We start from the raw sequence: 20,421 nt of genomic DNA on the forward strand, positions 1-20,421 counted from the left end.
TGAGATTTTCAACCCCACAGCAATAATTAGTAACTTCCACCTGGAGCTAGAATATCAGCAGATTCTCTAAACAGCCAATTACATTGAAGGATTTTCACAGACATAACAAGCAGAAAATAAAAAGCAGTTTAAAAAAAAAATACACAGAGCAATACACTCTCCACTCCCCAAAGGATCTCCCTCCCCGACCTGTTCTCAGGTCACAGTTTTTATATTAGCGGTCTGATTCCATCTGTTAAGGGGAGGGAGCTCATATTTAGAGGGTGGCGGTGGAAGAGTGATGTGACTCGAGTAGAAATCCAAAGGCCCAGGCTACTTTTCTGGGGACAAGGGTTAAATCCCACCATGGCATCTTGTGGAATTTAAATGCAATTAATAAAATCTGTAATTGCAAATTATCATTGATTGTTGTAAAAATCCATCTGGCTCACTGATGTCCTTTAAGGAAGGAAATCTGCCATCCTTACTGGGTCTGGTCGACATGCGACTCCAATTCCAAAGCGATGTGGTTGACTCTTGACTGCCCTCAGAAATTGCCCAGCATGACAATAGATTTTGAGGGCAATTAGGGATGGGCAAATGTTCACGTTTCCAATGATGTCCCCAACCCAACAACATTTTAAACTTTTATGCATGGGGTGAAGGCAGCAGCTTAAATATTCTCAAATATGTTTTTTTTTAAAAAGCCAAAACTCTATAGAATAATCATTTAAAAACACTCCACAGATACAAAAAAATGTTTTCAGGGCCAGTTCTTTTAATCCCATCACCATTAAAAACCCAGTAACAACTAATTGAATGTTCTTATGGGATTTCTAACAGCAGTGTGGAAGTAGAAAACTTGAAATTCTCACTGATTGCCTGTTGTGGTGGGGGAAAATGCGCACAGTGCAGCCTGTCTTGGAACTAAGTGACAGGCTGTAAGATATTTGCACTCGTTGGCATGTGACTAACAATCTGAAGTTTGTGGTCAGTTTCAGAGGGATAATGAGGTTGAATGCTGACAGTTTGCTGTCCGCCCTCCTCACTCCCTGGGGAGTAAATCTGGGCCAGTAAATTAATGAGTACCAGGAGCTCAAGCACAATTAACACACCTGGTGCTTAAACTATGCGTATGGTCCATCCCAGATCAAGTAATTTCAGGTAATAAACTCCAGTTTACAGGTATAGAATCCAGGAATATTTTACAAAGCCGTACCAGCAATATTTCCAGGAACCAACACCAAACTGAGAAAGTTGTTCAAATTGCAAAAACATAACAAGACAAAAGGCCAAGACACAAAGCAATTCCTGGTTGAATGCCATATTGCCTGGGAGTGTTATAACCTCACATGTACCCAATTGTTGATGGGCCCTGTAAGAAAACAATAACTGCTACCGTTAATTGACTGCACTTACCAAAAGTCATCAACAGGAGTTTCACAAGACAACAAACAGAAGCAAATAAAGTACTATTACCAAGGGTCTCCATTTCCAACTATGGTTGCTGACTGGCAACAGGAAAATTAAAGGAAATGAGTAACTGGATTAAGTTACATGGGAAGAAAATAAAATGGAACAGACAATTACCAAAAACATCCAATCAAAAGGCACAGACAGATATTTGAGACCAATGTGAGAACAGCTGGTTGAGCAAATTAAAAAGCCAAAAATTATAACTGATATTAGAAAGATTGAACTGAAAAGACAAGAAACCAGAATCTGAATACAACCTAATAATCAGATTTATAGGTCCCGTCTTGACTTGAGCCACTCGTCCCAGAGGACGAAAAAAGGTTGAAAATATTAAAATAGAGCAACTAAATCCCATTCTCATCTATTTACGTTTTTAGAAATCCAGATCAGGCAATGGATAAGGATTCAACGGAAAGGTGACATCAAATGTAACTGTAGGTCAGGGAGCAGCAGCAGATCAGGTTGCCGAAGGAGCCTAACCAACTGCCGATGGCAAGTACTGGAGATCAGTTGGGCTGGCGGAACATGATTGCTCCCCCAATCTCCCACCACCCCCAAACCCAGAAATATCACACCAACCGGATCACCCACCACCCTTGACCTTCTGCCTCTCCTGTTCACGTCCCTGGCCTTCCACTTCCCCAACTGCAGCCTGGAGTTTCTGTGCTCTGGTCACTGCCCTGGCTGCCCAAAACCTGTACAGAATTATTCAAATAATGCTATGGCACTAAAATAGACTCCAGCCTTGCTGGGTTCTTTCATCTTTTACTGAGCTCAACACCATTTAAGCCTGCCCATTAATATCACAACCTTTGTATGTTGATAAAATAATAGTATTAGCAGCGTGTACCATTTACAAGATGCATTGCAGCATCCCACCAAAGCTCCTTCAACAGCACTTTCCGAACTCACAACCTCTATCGCATGGAAGGATAAGTGCAGCAGCTGCATGGGAACACCACCACCTGCAAGACTCCTCCAAGCCAATCACCATCCTCTGTTCTATGTTCTATGTTCATTTCGGAAATATGCCACCATTCCTCCATTGTCGCTGGGTTAAAGGAAAGTCACTCCTGAACAGCGACGTGGCTGTACTTCCACCACATGGACTGCAGCAATTCAAGGCAGCAGCTGACCACCACTATCGCAAGGCAATTAGGGATGGATAATAAAAATACTGCCCTGGCCAGTGACTCGCATGTCCCATGAAAGAATTTTAAAAAGCCTCAGGGAAATTTTGGAATTAATTGAAATTTTGAGATCAATTTCAAATGAGTGCTGTAATGATATGCATAAAGTTGAATGGAAATATTATATGGTCAAAGATATAAATGATATAAAAATATCATGTAATATAAGCTGACATTCAGACAGACTAAAAGCTGGCTGTAGTGCCAATTAGTGTTGTTAAAATAGACCAAACAGTCACAGCATCCATGATGTGGATGTTTCCCTTACTTTGGATGCCAGGTACAAACTAACCTGGCCAAGCATTATACACCTTTAACCTAATGGACTGAGAATAATATTTCACTGATCAAATGGCAACTACCCAAAGAAAAAATTGAGCTGAAGAATAGAACATACTGTAACAGACACACCCATGACTAAGTAACTGTAACTTCAGGATTTAAATGAACCATCTTCGCAGTGTCATCCAAATATTTTACCGGCTTGGCCCGTACTGTGCTTAAAAAGTATTCCAGAGGTGGTCTTACTGTTTTCAGTTCCACTTCTTTGAAGTCAGCTGGACTGCTCGAACACCCCTTTATTTGCAGATGGGTGTCCTATTCCATTTAAGTAGGCACCAATTAGCAAGGTCAATTGTGGAATAGGATGTAGCAAAGGATTACCCGGTTTCTTTTGTAACCTCCCATGTTGAGGTCCCTGCACGGGAAAGGCGGCCCATTTGATCCTTAACATTTGGCAGAATCATATTTTGTAGGGGGATAACTGCCTAAGCAATTAATAAACAATGTGAGACATTCGAAAGCAGAAGATGACTGCCAGAAGACCCGAAAAAATCTTTAGTTGTGACCTATGACCTAATCTGCAAAAGGACAGCAGATTCCTAAACATAGGTAGAACAACTTTCTGTCAAGTAGGTTTCCCAAAATAATGCCCCCAAGAATATTGGCTTCTATTCAGGATGCTAAAGTCCCATCCTTTATCTTGAATTGAGTACATGCTGTATAGGCAAGCTGAATAATAGTGTATGGGGTTCTAATGAGGCAATTCATCAAATACACAGATATTCATGAAGATATTGCATTCTGAAATGCATTGCGCTTACAGAGAAGCACTTTGCAAAAACTTTGGTTGATTAAACTGAAAGAAACCTTGTATTGTTAGCTTTGCCCTGGAAATTCAATTTACTCCCATATGGCAATATTGATGGTGACAACTTGGATCTGCAACCACCTGGAATAATCTTGGATGGTGGGACCATTTAAATGTATCCTGTTTTATCAATTAGCTTGGGGCTCGGAGCCTGGTAAAAGATACTCTCCTAACCAGGGTTTTGTTTTTGTAATCAAGCCAATATTAGTAGTTTGCCCATTGAATATCATAAATGTGGTGTTACTGGACTGCAGACAACTCATTCAGATAATTCCAATGAAACAGTGACACATCTGTTAAATCAAGAAAGCAGTCCCCCCCAGATTCTATCTGGAATCATGCAAACTGTAGTGATCTTTCTCTATACATCCCAAATTACTGCAGACAGCCTCCTGCTGAATTAGATGGGAAGAAGATACTCAGTGCGTCATGTTGAGGCCTGTGCTATCCCAGATGTATAGAAAAATCCTCAGAGCCTCTGGCTATGAACATCATTTGAAACAAAAGAGTGAAATTCTGGTTGATGGGCCCAGCCCAGTAAGTGGGCCCTCAGGGTTATTTAAAACTGCTGCTGAGTCAGGCGTGTGACATGGTCTTAGCTGGATGAATGAGCAGGGTTTTCAGAAAGGATCAAGATATTCAGATCTATCCCCATCATAAAGTGCATTTTTGCATGTTTTTCTTAAAAGGGTCTATTCAGTCCTGTGTCTATCCTCCCAAATAGCTTTCTCAGCAAATAGTGGTTACAATAACTGCTGACTGTAGTTCCTTCAGGAATTATAATGGATGCAACATGCACGTCTATTCAGCACTGCTTCCAATTACAACATGCAGATTACATCTTTAATATAAAAATTACTTGTTTCGTGGCTCTTCAGTGAGCAAATTTACCTTTAAGCTTCATGGTATTCCATCCAAAAATGTTGGTAAATTCCCTGCCCCAAACCACCTGGACCTCTGGGCTTCAATTCCTTGGACTTCCCAAGCATCAAGACTCATGCTCAGACAGTTCATTGCGGCCTTCCAGAGTTCATATTATGAATTTTTGGACTTCTACCGACTGTACTTTCTAATCCAGAGCTCAGTGCTCCTACGACGCCAGGTGGATTGTGCCAGGTCACTAAGCTTCAGTGTTTATGTAATATGCTCTTTAATTCTCTAGGACATTTATTTTTATCTATTCATTCACAGGAAGGTAAGGTCATCATTCATTGCTCATCCCTAGTTGCCCTTGAGAAGGTGTTGGTGAGCCACCACTGCAGTTACTTTGAAATTCTGACTCAGTGATAATGAAGCAATTCCATTGCAGTGTGACTTGAAGCAAAACTTGGAAGTGGTGATATTCCCATGCACCTGTTCCCTTATTTTTCTAGGCTGCGGAGGCCACGGACTTGGGCTGCCGAAAGAGCCTTGGTAAGTATCTTATATTTATCATTTAGGATTGAGACGAGGAGAACTTTCTTCACGCAGAACCAGGGTTGCTTTTAATATTGAGGCCTGGGCTACCCAAGATGTATAGAAAAATCCTCAGAGCCTCTGGCTATTCCAGAGGGCTGTGGATGCTCCATCATCGAATACATTTAAGGCTGAGATCGACATATTTTTGGTCTCTTGGGCAATTAAGGAAAGCAGCCAGGCAAGTGGGGTTGAAGCCGAAGATCAGCCAGCATCGTACCGATTGGGAGAACATGCTCAAATGGCTGTCTTGTCTACTACTGCTCCCATTTCTTATGTTCTTTTACATTGTACGCATTTCTGCCACTGTGCACAAGTGGTGGAGGTTTTAAGGTGGTGAATGGGATGCCTATCAAGTAGGTTGCTTTGTTCTGAATGGTGTTGAGCTTTGTGTGCTGTTGTTACTTCCTTTGGAGAAGTGAAGATTATTGTATCACTTGTAGATGGTGGATATTCTTGATTCTGTCAAATAACTGACAGGTTTGTTCAGGGCTTTATTTATGCAGTATGTTCTTTAGCTTCCCAACTCACTATGACGGGCAAGAAGCCAGATTTGACAATTTTCCTGGGTTCTCCCCCTGTTCAAAGCTGGTGGACACGTGGAAGGATTGTATTTTTAAAAAAAGGCGACACAGTAGCTAGACCTGCTGCCTCACATCGCCAGGGGCCCGGATTCGATTCCAGCCTTGAACGACTGTGTGCGGAGTTTGCATGTCCTCCCTGTCTCTGTGCGGACTCCACCAGATGCTCTGGTTTCCTCCCACAGTCCAAATATGTGCAGGTTAGGTGGGGTTATGGGATAGGGCAGGGGAATGCGCCTGGGTAGGGTGCGCGTTCAGAGGGTCGGTGCAGATTCGATGGGCCAAATGGCCTCCTTTTGCACTGGAGTAGGGAGAAGGAGGAGTAGGGAGAAGGAGTAGAGTAGGGAGTAGAGGATGAGGAGGAGCAGCAGCAGGAACAACAACAACGAAAGCCCCTAGTTTACATATTCCAGCGCCTGTTCGGGTAAGCTGGTACGGGAATAAACCAGCCCTTTTTGCTAAACCAGCCTTTTTTTTTTTTAGCTAAACCAGCCCTTTTTCTATGGTATCTATGGACACTGCTACCGTTGTAGGCTCGACAACACCCGTGCAAATGTAGATAGCTAAACCACCTTCCACAATTAAGCACTGGGAGCATTAAACTAGTCACTTAAAATATGCACTCGTGGGTTATAGTTTGATGCAGCAGCAAAATTTGTGCTCATTTTTTCTAATTCCGAACTTAGTACATTCCTAAAGAAGACTTGCGTCAATCGGCATCATGGTTTCTTCAATATCACTTTCCTGACTGATGCTGGGCCCTTTCAGCAAAGGAATCTATGTCTAAGGAAAATCAAATGCTAGTCAACATATTTGAAGGGATTAATATTGATCTCTACCTATTGCTGTTAATTTTTCAATGGTAGCACTTCCATTGTCAAGGAAATTTCAATATTAAAGGATGTAAAAGAGCGTCAGTGCTAGTTTATGCAACACTCGTGATTCGCCAATCATCGGGGCCACCATACAATGCCAACATTATCTTTAAGGATCATAGTGCAGTCATTTAATATGCTTGTATTTTATGAACCTCAATATTTTTAGAATTTACAGTGCAGAAGGAGGCCATTCGGCCCATCGAGTCTGCACCGGCTCTTGGAAAGAGCACCCTACCCAAGGTCAACACCTCCACCCGATCCCCATAACCCCACCCAACACTAAGGGCAATTTTGGACACTAAGGGCAATTTATCATGGCCAATCCACCTAACCTGCACATCTTTGGACTGTGGGAGGAAACCGGAGCACCCGGAGGAAACCCACGCACACACGGGGAGGATGTGCAGACTCCGCACAGACAGTGACCCAAGCTGGAATCGAACCTGGGACCCTGGAGCTGTGAAGCAATGCTATCCACAATGCTACCGTGCTGCCCTCAATATAGCAGCTCAATTTCTTGGGCAACAGAATTTGATATAACAATCGGGGACCAGGATTACAAATGGTTCATTGCAGTTTACACAGTCGTTAAAGTGTTAATTTATTGATGTAGATTATGGATTATTTAGGTAGATGCCAAAAGAATGTTACTGCAGTTCACTATTACCACATTTATGCCATTCATAACCTAGGTGCGCACACTCGGCAAATTTTAAAATCCAAAAGGATGCATTCGGAGATATCACATTAAAAGAATCACAACATGTCTGTGGGGTAAGAATTCCTGACTGAAACTCAGTAGTTATTTTTGCTGATTGTCTCGACTATCTCAGTGATTAGTCGATAGGATATTTGCTCCAATTAAAAACAGTTCCACTCACTGGAGGTATACAATCTCTCCCCTACTTTGTCCTCATATTTTCAAGGGTCAGAAAAGCAACAGCATTGGTGAAAATATAATTGACAAGATCTTTAACGTCCCTTATGAAAATCAGGTCATCTAAATTCTGAGATGTCTCACTCTTCAAATAAGTAGAGCTCAATTTATAACCACTCGTGTGGTTGTAAATAGTAATTTAAGTTTGAAGTAGAGCTGTGTGACAGGTGACACAATAAGGAGAAAGTGACACACCCAACATGCATGACATAGGAATTACTTTCCCCATTCACCTTTGTTGCTTGATTACGATTAACTCAAAAACTGCAGACATGTCCATATGATGTATGATTTCTAAACAAAATATTTTCACTTGGGATTACAAAACAGCCCTTTGGGCTGACATGCATTGGTTAATGACTTACTTATGATCAACAGTACCTCAAGCTGTACTGACTATAAAGCAAACTAAAAGTATCGGATCATGTTTTCGGGAACCTTAAGGGGAAGGGGGAGCAGCCCCAAGTCGTGGTCCACAGAGGCACCAACGACATAGGTAGGAAAAGGGATGGGGATGTAAGGCAGGAATTCAGGGAGCTAGGGTGGAAACTTAGAGCTAGAACAAACAGAATTATTATCTGTGGGTTGTTACCCGTGCCACGTGCTGCCGAGATGAGGAATAGGGAGAGAGAACAGTTGAACACGTGGCTACAGGGATGGTGCAGGAGGGAGGGTTTCAGATACCTGGATAATTGGGGCTCATTCTGGAGTAGGTGGGGCCTCTACAAACGGGATGGTCTACACCTGGACCAGAGGGGTACCAATATCCTGGGGGGGAAATTTGCTAATGCTCTTCAGAAGGGTTTAAACTAATTCAGCAGGGGGTTGGGAACCCGAATTGTAGCCCCGGTATACAGGAGGTTGAGAGTAGTGAGGTCATGAGTAAGGTTTCAAGGTCACAGGAGTGTACCGGCAGGCAGGAAGATGGTTTAAAGTGTGTCTACTTCAACGCCAGGAGCATCCGGAATAAGGTAGGTGAATGTGCATCATGGGTTGGTACCTGGGACTTCGATGTTGTGGCTATTTCGGAGACATGGCTAGAGCAGGGACAGGAATGGTTGTTGCAGGTTCCGGGGTTTAGATACTTCAGCAAGCTCAGGGAAGGTGGTAAAAGAGGGGGAGGGGTCGCATTGTTAGTCAAGGACGGTATTACGGTGGCAGAAAGGATGTTTGATGAGGACTCGTCTAGAGGTAGTATGGGCTGAGGTTGGAAACAGGAAAGGAGCGGTCACCCTGTTGGGAGTTTTCTATAGGCCTCCGAAAAGTTCCAGAGATGTAGAGGAAAGGATTGCACAGATGATTCTGGATAGGAGCGAAAGTAACAGGGTAGTTGTTATGGTGGACTTTAACTTTCCAAATATTGACTGGAAACGCTATAGATAAGAGTACTTTATAGATGGGTCAGTTTTTGTCCAATGTGTGCAGGAGGGTTTCCTGACACAGTATGTAGAAAGGCCATCAAGAGGCGAGGCCACATGGATTTGGTACTGGGTAATGAACCAGGACAGGTGCTAGATTTGGAGTTAGGTGAGCACTTTGATGATAGTGATCACAATTCAGTTACGTTTACTTTAGCTATGGAAAGGGATAGGTATATACTGCAGGGCAAGAGTTATAGCTGGGAGAAAGGCAATTATGATGCAATGAGGCAAGACTTAGGATGCATAGGTTGGGGAATGAAGCTGCAGGGGATGGGCACAATTGAAATGTGGAGCTCGTTCAAGGAACAGCTACTGCGTGTCCTTGATAAGTATGTACCGGTCAGGCAGGGAGGAAGTGGTCGAGCGAGGGAAGCGTGGTTTACTAAAGTAGTTGAATCACTTGGCAAGAGGAAGAAGGAGGCTTATGTAATGATGAGACGTGAAGGTTCAGTTAGGGCGCACGAGAGTTACAAGTTAGGAGGGACCTAAAGAGAGAGCTAAGAAGAGCCAGGAGGGGACATGAGAAGTCTTTGGCAGATAGGATTAAGGATAACCCTAAAGCTTTCTACAGGTATGTCAGGAATAAAAGAATGACTAGGGTAAGAGTAGGGCTAATCAACGACAGTAGTGGGAAGTTGCGCGTGTCTGAGGAGATAGGAGAGGTGCTAAATGAATTTTTTTCGTCATTATTCACGCAGGAAAAAGACAATGTTGTCGAGGTGAATACTGAGTTACAGGCTACTAGACTAGAAGGGCTTGAGGTTCATAAGGAGGAGGAGTTAGCAATTCTGGAAAGTGTGAAAATAGATAAGGCCCCTGGGCCGGATGGGATTTAGCCTAGGATTCTCTGGGAAGCTAGTGTGGAGATTGCTGAGCCTTTGGCTTTGATCTTTATGTCGTCATTGTCTACAGGAATAGTGCCAGAACACTGGAGGATAGCAAATGTTCTCCCCTTGTTCAAGAAGGGGAGTAGAGACAACCCCAGTAACTATAGACCAATGAGCCTTACTTCTGTTGTGGGCAAAGTCTTGGAAAGGTTTATAAGAGATAGGATGTATAATCATCCAGAAATGAATAATGTAATTAGGGATAGTTAACATGGTTTTCTGAAGGGTAGGGCATGCCTCACAAACCTTATTGAGTTCTTTGAGAAGGTGACCAAACAGGTGGACGAGGGTAAAGCAGTTGATGTGGTGTATATGGATTTCAGTAAAGCGTTTGATAAGGCTCCTCACAGTAGGCTATTTCAGAAAATACGGAGGCATGGGATTCAGGGTGATTTAGCAGTTTGGATCAGAAATTGGCTCATTCTAAGATGACAGAGGGTGGTGGTTGATGGGAAATGTTCAGCCTGGAGTTCAGTTACTAGTGGTGTACCAGAAGGATCTGTTTTGGAGCCACTGCAGTTTGTTATTTTTAGAAATGGCCTGGAGGAGGGCGTAGAAGGATGGGTGAGTAAATTTGCAGATGACACTGAAGTCGGTGGAGTTGTGGACAGTGCGGAAGGATGTTGCAGGTCACAGAGGGACATAGATAAGTTGCAAAGCTGGGCTGAGAGGTGGCAAATGGAGTTTAATGTAGAAAGGTGTGAGGTGATTCATTTTGGAAGGAGTAACAGGAAGACGGAGTACTGGACTAATGGTAAGATTTTTGGTAGTGTGGATGAGCGGAGAGATTTCAGTGTCCATGTACATAGATCCCTGAAATTTGCCACCCAGGTTGATAGGGCTGTTAAGAAGGTGTACGGTGTGTTAGCTTTTATTGGTAGAGGAATTGAGTTTCGGAGCCATGAGGTCATGTTGAAGCTGTACAAAACTCTGGTGCGGCCGCATTTGGAGTACTGCGTGCAGTTCTGGTCGCCGCATTATAGGAAGGATGTGGAAGCATTGGAAAGGGTGCAGAGGAGATTGACCAGGATGTTGCCTGGTATGGAGGGAAGATCTTATGAGGAAATGCTGAGGGACTCGAGGTTGTTTTCGTTAGAGAGAAGGTTAAGAGGTGACTTAATTGAGGCATACAAGGTGATCAGAGGATTAGACAGGGTGGACAGTCAGAGCCTTTTTCCTCGGATGGTGATGTCTAGCACGAGGGGACATAGCTTTAAATTGAGGGGAGGTAGATATAGGACAGATGTCAGAGGTAGGTTCTTAGAGAGTAGTAAGGGCGTGGAATGCCCTGCCTGCAACAGTAGTGGACTCGCCAACATTAAGGGCATTTAAAATGGTCATTGGATAAACATATGGATGATAAGGGAATAGTGTAGATGGACTTTAGAGTGGTTTCACAGGTCAGCGCAACATTGAGGGCCGAAGGGCCTGTACTGCGCTATAATGTTCTATGTTCTAAGTGTACCCTTGTGCCAGCTCAACACTACCACTTTAGCTATTGTAATTGTAACATGAATTTCAGTTCTGACCACAGAACACCATTATGATTTCTCAGGCCAAAAATAAAGGTTAAAATATAAATTGATATCGCCCAAAAATGGGCAGTTTTTACCATGCTCAATTAATTTAATTGCGTCAATTCAAAGTATTGCAATCATGACAACGCCATGCTGCCCACTAATTTAGGTGATAGCGGCGTGTAACGCAGTGCTAAGTGTGTTTTTGAGTAATAATAATAATAACAACAATAATAACTTACTGTCACAAGTAGGCTTCAATGAGGTTACTGTGAAAAGCCCCTCGTCACCACATTCCGGCGCCTGATCGGGGAGGCCGGTAAGGGAATTATAAGCCAGCTGTTTAGCCCACTGTGCTTGCATATCTCAGCAAGGAGAGTAGCACCACTTAGTTATCTTGCACCTAAGGCAAGGTGCATTATGGCTGTATTGGAAGATGTTGTTGAAGAGTGACTCACCTTGAGGAATAGTAAAGTTGGCACAACTTGGAGAATAGTGGGCTCCCAAATATTTTGATGCAGCACTGAAGGCTTTGGTGCAGAGTTAGACAGGAGAAGAGAAGTCCACTTCTCATAGGGGGCAAGGCAGCTCTTCTTCTCAGCATTTAGAAAGCCAAAGGGGCACAAAGCCATGGGTGTCAATGCGAATCATCACCTGAACACTCACTGCTGCAGGAACCATAGAATCCCTACAGTGCAGAAGGAGGCAATTCGGCCCATCGAGTCTACACCGACCCTTTGAAAGAGCACACCTCACAACTCTACTCCCCTACCATATCCAAACCTAACCTACATATTTTTGGACACTAAGAGCAATTTAGCACCTTGCCTTAGGTGCAAGATCCACCTAACCTGCACATCTTTGGGCTGTGGGAGGAAACCGGAACACCGGGAGGAAACCCATGCAGACACTAGGAGAATGTCTCCACACAGAGTCACCCAATATCGGAATTGAACCTGGATCCCTGGCACTGTGAGGCAGCAGTGCTACCAATGTGCCACCCTGCTGCCTAAAGGGGCCTGAGGCCAAGAGGTGCAGGTCACTGATGATGAAGAAACACTGGTTACGCTTCACACTTGCCCAACAACTTAAAGATTGTAGTCATACAGGTACTTTTGCCATTATGGCTGCAGACACCCAAGCTCAAGCTCAAAAAAGGCTTTCAGAGTGTTTCAGCAGCCTAATAATTGGTGCTCCAACAGATTAAGAGGATTATGGAGTCATACAAACATACGAAATAGGAGCAGAAGTAGGCCAATGGCCCAGAGCCTGCTCCACCATTCAGTAAGATCATGGCTGATCTGTTTTTGTTTCAAATTCCACTTTCCCATCTACCATCAATAACCTTTGATTCCCTTGACTCACAAGAATTTCTCTACCTCCATCTTAGGCAATGAGTTCCAAAATACCTGCTCATTTCAGCTATCAAACTAGTAAACCTCCTAAGCTTCTCCAATGCATTTACATGAACTGAATGGCTTGCTAGGCCATTTAGGTCACGTGTAGGCCAGACAAGGGTGGCAGATTTCCTTCGCTAAAAGGACATTAGTGAACCAGATGGGTTTTTGACAATTAACAATTGTTTCATGGTCATCATTAGACTTTTAATCAAATTCAAATTTCACCATCTACCATGCTGGGATTCAAACCCAGGTCCCCAGACTATTACCCTGGGTCTCTGGATTACTAGCTCAGTGACAATACCACTACGTCACCACCTCCCCTTAACTGTTTTGTGTTCAATTCATCTCGTATTAAAGGATAGCATTCCATTAGTTTTCTTAAATTACCTGACTCACAATCCTGGGGAAGTGGCAGTGATTCCATGGAGCAGGAACCTGTCTTCTCTCAGAATGAACATTAGTGCTCCCATCATTCCACTTTGCCAGTCACCTCCTAGCCAAACTGCTGCCACCCATGCAGAGGTGCTGTAGATTGAGGCTGGACCTTCCAGAGATGCAATGCCATCCTCATAACCATCTGCAGTTTTGCATATTTTTAGACAGCAGCCTTCTGTCTGTCATGCAAGAGCAACTGAGGTTGCAATGCATAGGAGCAGGAAAACATGCAGTATCCTGCAAGACAGGCACTAAGAAAATTCACACGGGTAATTAGTTGACTGTTATATGGAACAATGAATGGTTTGTTTGATCAAACAATTATGGCCAAGAGGATGCAATGAAAGAAAGATGGTGAGGTGTGGAGATGTTATGACATGGGTTTGAGGGCATAACTAGCCTACACCTGCTCCCATTTCTTATGATTTTAGTGGGGATTTTGGGTTGTGTTCATGAGAACTGAAGTCAAATGAGGTGATCACAGAGAGCTGGGCAAAAATGTGGATGTACCAGCTTCCTCTTCCCTTCCTCCAGCATCTCATGATGACCAGGTCGTTAAAAAGTATGGAATAGCACTACGAATCCAGACATCTGCTGTGACAAATAACGGAGGACTCTTCCAGAGTGGTTAAGACAACAGAGCCATTGCTTCGGCACCCTAGTGGTCTGGCCAATGAGGTTGCTGGTCATATGTGGTCAGATTACAGAGCCAGGGTGTTGAACAGATAGCCTTAGCCATCCAAGAGCCACCCTCCTGGCAAAATCATGTGCACAGTCCAGTTGGTTCTCTCTGTTGACGATTATAATAAACTCCCCTCTCCTGGCATAAATGTAGCAGTGATGGTAAACTGGAAAAAGCTAGGTTTATCATTTACTCCAGCTTGGATGGATATTGGCACTTAGAAATTGAAGGTCATGGTCACCTTCACAGCCAGGGGCAGTGCTGTCTTTGCCCTGCTCTTGAGCCTGAAGTTCTGGTTGCAAGAGATGGCAGACTTCTGTGAACACCTCCTTTGTAAAGAGCTGATGATACACACACTGCTCTTGGCTTAGGTAGTGACCACCCAAAACACAATAAATGGATAGGGCCTTCTTCCCCCTCCCTCAGAGCAGCTTGTCTCTTCTTTGCCACCTTCCTCTTATGCTGCAATCCAAGAGGAATTGCAACTATAGCACTCGTGACTGGGAGCAAGAAAATTTGCTGTAATATCCACTGCCTTTTCCACATTCAGTATCATTTCCTGCAGGCTTCAACTGTAACCAACTCCTTAAAACAGCCAGAATGTTCACCAACACAAAAACAGAAGCAGCAAACAGTAATCAGTTACTAAAATGCAAGTCGTTGATGATCCATTTAAGTTGTATTGGTGCAGGACCCTTCCTGCTGTTGATCACATTTTCAGCTATGTGAAGTGTATGGGCACTGATTAAATCAGTGAGGTTGAAAATGGCAGCACTGGCATCAAAGCAGTGTTACACATTTACTGACATCACAATCTGCTTATTCTGCATTCTTCCACTGCACACTCCAAACATCTGCAGTAACACGCTCAACGATTGTGTTCGACACAAGCCACACCAGAAGTGTGCGTATGCGACATGTTCACCAACCTGGTAACAAAGCAGTACCCAATGTCAATGCGACAATCGTAATGGAGCCCAATTTTGAGGCAATGAATAGTAAAATTGCACTTCATTTGTTTCTTATTGCCACCTGCTGGAGACCAAGGTTAAATCAAGAAAATTAAAAGATCTGCTGGCATAACATAATTTATGCACTTCATGCTTTATTCATGAAAGATGTTTAATGAAGAAGTTCATTAATATAGATCAATGCCCTTGATGCGATGGAGTTCACACAGTTTCAATCATAGGGTAGATTCATAATTTTATGAGGGGCAGATTCAACTGGAACTATTTCTGGTCTCCCTGTTCTTCGTATTATAACTGAACGAACAGCTGCTGCCATTGCTTATGGCTTGGTTAAAAAGGTTGACACTAAAAGAAGTGTACTGATTTTTGACCTGGGTGGCAGCATCTTTGATGTCTTAATCTCGACCACTGAAAATGGTCTATGAGAAGTCAAGTCTACATCTTGGGTGTCATGGTCAACCATTGTATTGCTGAATTCAAAAAAATACGAAAAAGACATTACAGACAAGAAAAGAGCGGTTTGCTGTCTCTGCACCACATGTGAATGTGCCAAGCGTACCTTGTCATTTAGTACACAAGCTAGCATTGAAATCGACTCTCTTTACGAGGGTGCTGATTTCTACACCTCCATCACCAGGGCATGATTTGTAGAGCTGCTGAACTCTTCTGAGGCACCCTGCATCAAAGAATAAAGAACAAAGAAAAGTACAGCACAGGAACAGGCCCTTCGGCCCTCCAAGCTTGCACTAACCATGCTGCCCGTCTAAACTAAAATTTCTACACTTCCAGGGTCCGTATCCCTCTATTCCCATCCTATTCATGTATTTGTCAAGATGTCCCTTAAACGTCACTATCGTCTCTGCTTCCATCACCTCCTCCGCAGCGAGTTCCAAGCACCCACTACCGTGTGTAAAAACTTGCCTCGTACATCTCCTCCAACCCTTGCCCCTCGCACCTTAAACCCATGCCCCCTAGTAATTGAAATCTCTACCCTGGGAACAGGTCTCTGACTATCCACTGTCTATGCCCCTCATCATTTTGTGGACCTCTATCAGGTCGCCCCTCAACCTCCTTTGTTCCATTGAGAACAAGCCAAGTTTATTCAACCTCTCCTCATAGCTAATGCCCTCCATACCAGGGACCATCCTGGTAAATCTCTTCTGCACCCTCTCTAAAGCCTCCACATCCTCTGTTAGTGTGGCGACCAGAATTGAACACTATACTCCAAGTGTGGCCTAACTAAGGTTCTATACAGCTGCAACATGACTTGCCAATTTTTATACTCAATGCCCCGGCCAATGAAGGCAAGTATGCCGTATGCCTTTTTGACTACCTTTTCCACCCGTGTTGCCCCTTTCATTGACCTGTGGACCTGTACACCTAGATCTGTCTGACTGTCAATACTCTTGAGGGTTCGACCATTCACTGTATATTCCCTACCTGTATTAGACCTTCCAAAATGGATTACCTCACATATGTCCAGATCAAACTCCATCTGCCATCTCTCCACTGAAGTCTCCAAACAATCTAAATCCTGCTGGATCCTGATGGTCCTCATCGCTATCTGCAATTTCACCAACGGTTTGTGTCGTCCGTAAACTTACTAATCAGACCAATTACGTTTTCCTCCAAATCATTTATATATACTGCAAACAGCAAAGGTCCTCGCACTGAACCCTGCGGAACACCACTAGGCACAGCCCTCCAATCAGAAAAGCACCCTTCCATTGCTACTCTCTGCCTTCTGTGACTTAGCCAGTTCTGAATCCATCTTGCCAGCTCACCTCTTGACCCGTGTGACTTCACCTTTTGTACCAATCTGCCATGAGGGACCTTGTCAAAGGCCTTACTGAAGTCCATATAGACGACATCCACTGCCCTACCTGAATCAATCATCTTTGTGATCTCTTCGAAAAACTCTATCAAGTTAGTGAGACATGACCTCGCCTTCACAGAACCATGCTGCCTCTCGCCAATACGTGCACTTGCTCCAAATGGGAGTAGATCCTGTCTCGAAGAATTCTCTCCAGCAATTTCCCTACCACTGACGGAAGGCTCACCGGCCTGTAGTTCCCTGTATTATCCTTGCTGCCCTTTTTTTTTTAAATTTAGGGTGCCCAATTCATTTTTTCCAATTAAGGGGCAATTTAGCATGGTCAATCTACCTACCCTGCACATCTTTGGGTTGTGGGGGCGAAACCCACACAGACACGGGGAGAATGTGCAAACTCCACACGGACAGTGACCCAGAATCAAACCTGGGACCTCGGCTTTGCTGCCCTTCTTAAACAAAGGAACAACATTGGCTATTCTCCAGTCCGCGGGACATCACCTGAAGACAGTGAGGATCCAAAGATTTCTGTCAAGGCCTCAGCAATTTCCTCTCTTGCCTCCTTCAGTATTCTAGGGTAGATCTCATCAGGCCCTCGGGACTTATCCACCTTAATATTTTTCAAGATGCCCAACACTTCGTCTTTTTGGATCTCAGGTGACCTAGGCTATCTGCACACCCTTCTCCAGATTCCACATTCTGTTGAGAAATCCTTGCGTGTTGCGAAGTTTGACAAGGCTCAAATCCATGACATTGTAATGGTTGGTGGATCCACCCCATTCACAAAATTCAGATGTTGCTGAAAATTGTCTTCAATGGCCGAGAACTGAACAAAAGCACCAACCCTGATGAGGCTGTTGCATATGGTGCAGCTGTGCAGGCTGCTATCTTGGCTGGTGACAAATCAGAAAATGTACAGGATTTGCTATTATTGGATGTTACTCCACTGTCCCTGGGTATTCATAGACTTAACAGTACGGAAGGAGGCCATTCAGTCCATCAAGTCTGCACCAACCCATTGAAAGAACATCCTACTCAGGCCCATGCCTCCACCCTATCCCTGTAACCCAGTAACCCCACCTAACCTTTTGGACACTTAAGAGCAATTTAGCATGGCCAATCCACCTAATCTGCACATCTTCGGACTGTGTGAGGAAACCAGAGCACCCGGAGGAAACCCACGCAGACACAGGGAGACGACTGGTGGTATAATGACTGTGCTAATCAAACCTAATACCACCATTACAACACAGCAAACACAGACCTTCATCACCTACTCTGACAATTAGCCTGGTGTGTTCATCCAGGTGTATGAGGGTGAAACAGCCATGACAAAGGATAACAACGTGCTGGGCAAATTGAGCGGACTCAAATTCCACCTGCTCCACGAAGGTGTGCCTCAAATTGAGGTGACATTTGATATTGATGCCACTGGTATCTTGAATGTGTCATAGTGGATAAGAGCATTGGAAAGGAAAACAAGATCACCATCACAAATGACAAAGGTCATTTTAGCAAAGAAGACATTGAACTTATGTCCAGGAAGCCGAGAGGTACAAAGCAGAAAATGATTAACAGTGTGACAAACGGGGGATGACAAGCAGAAGATTTTAGTCAAATGTAACAAAAGGTATCAGCTGGTTAGATAAGAACCAGACTACAGAAAAGGATGAAGGGGGCAAATGGAGCAGTTTTCAGTGAGAATAGATTAAATAAAAGGGAACCCAAGTGTCTTTTATAAACATACAAATGGTATAACAGGAGTCAAAAGAAGGGTTGGACTGATTAAAGGATCAAGATGATCTTCTTGTGGCAACAAAAACATAGCTTAGGTCTAAATGAGTAATTTGCCTGGGTCTTCACTAAAGAAGAAGATACTGCCAATGTCAATGTCAGGAAGAGGCAGTAGGTAAAAATGGATAATGGATAAATTATTAAATGGTTGGCAGTGCTCAAAAGTAGAAATGTTCCTGGGCTGATGAAGCAAGTAAGAGTGGAAATTGAAGAGGGTCTGACCAAAACCTTCCTAATTTCTTTAGATGTAAATGGTGCTAGAGGATTGGATAAACCCTGTAAAAAATATAGGGGAGAGGATTAAACCTGAAAACGACAGGCCAGTCAGCCTCATGTTTAGAGGTGGGGAAACATTTAGAGAAAATAAACCAACACAAAATAAATTGGAACTTGGAAAATATGTACAGTAGTAAATGAAAGCTAGTTGGATAATTAAAGGAAAGTTATGTTGACTAACTTGATTGAGTTATTTCCTAATTTAGTGCAGAGATTGACATGGATTGTGCATTTTATATTGTGCATACAAACTTTGAAAGGTATCTAATAAAGTATCACAAACTTATGAACAGAATTGAAGCTCAATGACTAAAGGATCAGTGGCTATGTGCATGCAAAATGGACTAAGGGACAGAAATCAAAGTGTAGTGGTGGACAGTTGTTTTGAGCTGTCCATTGATGAGAGACTGAATCTAATGGGCCTACGTAGAATCATAGAGTTTACAGTGCAGAAGGAGCCCATTCGGCCCATCGAGTCTGCACCAGCCTTTGGAAAGAGCACCCTACTCAAGCCCACACCTCCATCCTATCCCTGTAACCCAGTAACCCCACTTAACCTTTTTGGACACCAAGGGCAATTTTAGCATGGCAAATCCACCTAACCGGCACATCCTTGGACAGTGGGAGGAAACCAGAACACCCGGAGGAAACCCACACAGACATGGGGAGAGCATGCAGACTCTGCAGAAGACAGTGGCCCAAGCTGGGAATCGAACCGGGGACCCTGGAGCTGTGAAGCGACTGTGCTAACCACTGTGCTACCATACATGCTCGGGAGTTTAGAAGACTAGGAGGTGATCTAATTTAAGTGATAAACATTCTTAAGAGTGATTAACAGGTTAGACATGGGGAAACCATTTCCCCTGGTTGGAAAAAAAGAGATGGACGTAGTCCAAGGGTAATGAGTCAGCCATTTAGGACTGAAATGTCTTCAAAGAGGGTTGTGAATCTTGGGAATTCTCCATACCATAGGATTTGGCGGTACTGTTGAAGACTATATTCAAGACCGGGATGGTTAGATCTTGTGGAACTTAAAGGTCAAGGATCTGGAAAAAGGGTGGGAAAGCAAAGTTGATGTAGAAATTCAGCCATGATCTTATTGAATGACGGAGCTCAAGGAATCGTATCGCCTATATCTACTCCTATTTCTTTGGTGCAGTGGTATCTTTCAGGGGCCAGTGTTAGGGACCCAGGTATACATGGTATAATTTAAAAGTTTGGAGAGGCCAAGAAACTTGGAAATAGTGTAAACAGTGACGAAGATAGTAAGTGGCTTCAGAATGAGATAGATTGGTGAAATGGGCAGATATATGGCAGAAGAAATTTAATGCAGGTAAGTGCAAAGTGACTAATTTTGGTTGGAACACTGAGAAGAGCCGATATAAATTTAAAAGGTACAATTTTAAAGGAGGTAAGAGAGGCTTTGGTACATCTGCACAAGTCTTTGAATGCTGCAGCACAAATGGAGAAAGTCGAAAAAAAACATAGCTTTATAAAGCTAGGCAAAAAAAGGGAAACATTTGCAGGACAATAGACAGTGGAGTGGGACTAACTGGAT

At 43.5% G+C, this 20,421-nt stretch overlaps 1 protein-coding gene and 1 pseudogene across 3 annotated transcripts in view; one reads left to right on the top strand and one right to left on the bottom strand.

Moving 5' to 3' along the window:
- The window catches only part of commd10 (COMM domain containing 10), a 159,047-nt gene that overhangs the window by 110,800 nt on the left and 27,826 nt on the right, over window positions 1–20,421 (bottom strand). Inside the window, exon 6 of one of the 3 annotated variants that reach the window (XM_038805048.1) lies at window positions 14,796–14,822. The exons of the other annotated variants lie outside the window; for them this stretch is intronic. Within the exon in view, the coding sequence (XP_038660976.1) occupies window positions 14,811–14,822 (12 nt within the window). The 3' untranslated portion in view covers window positions 14,796–14,810. Of the gene's footprint in view, window positions 1–14,795; window positions 14,823–20,421 lie in introns of those variants that run through there. 3 annotated transcript variants of the gene reach the window in all.
- On the top strand, window positions 15,414–18,448 carry LOC119970438 (annotated as a pseudogene).

The sequence above is a fragment of the Scyliorhinus canicula genome, chromosome 8 (genome assembly GCF_902713615.1).
Source record: "Scyliorhinus canicula chromosome 8, sScyCan1.1, whole genome shotgun sequence".
NCBI classification, from domain to species: domain Eukaryota; kingdom Metazoa; phylum Chordata; class Chondrichthyes; order Carcharhiniformes; family Scyliorhinidae; genus Scyliorhinus; species Scyliorhinus canicula.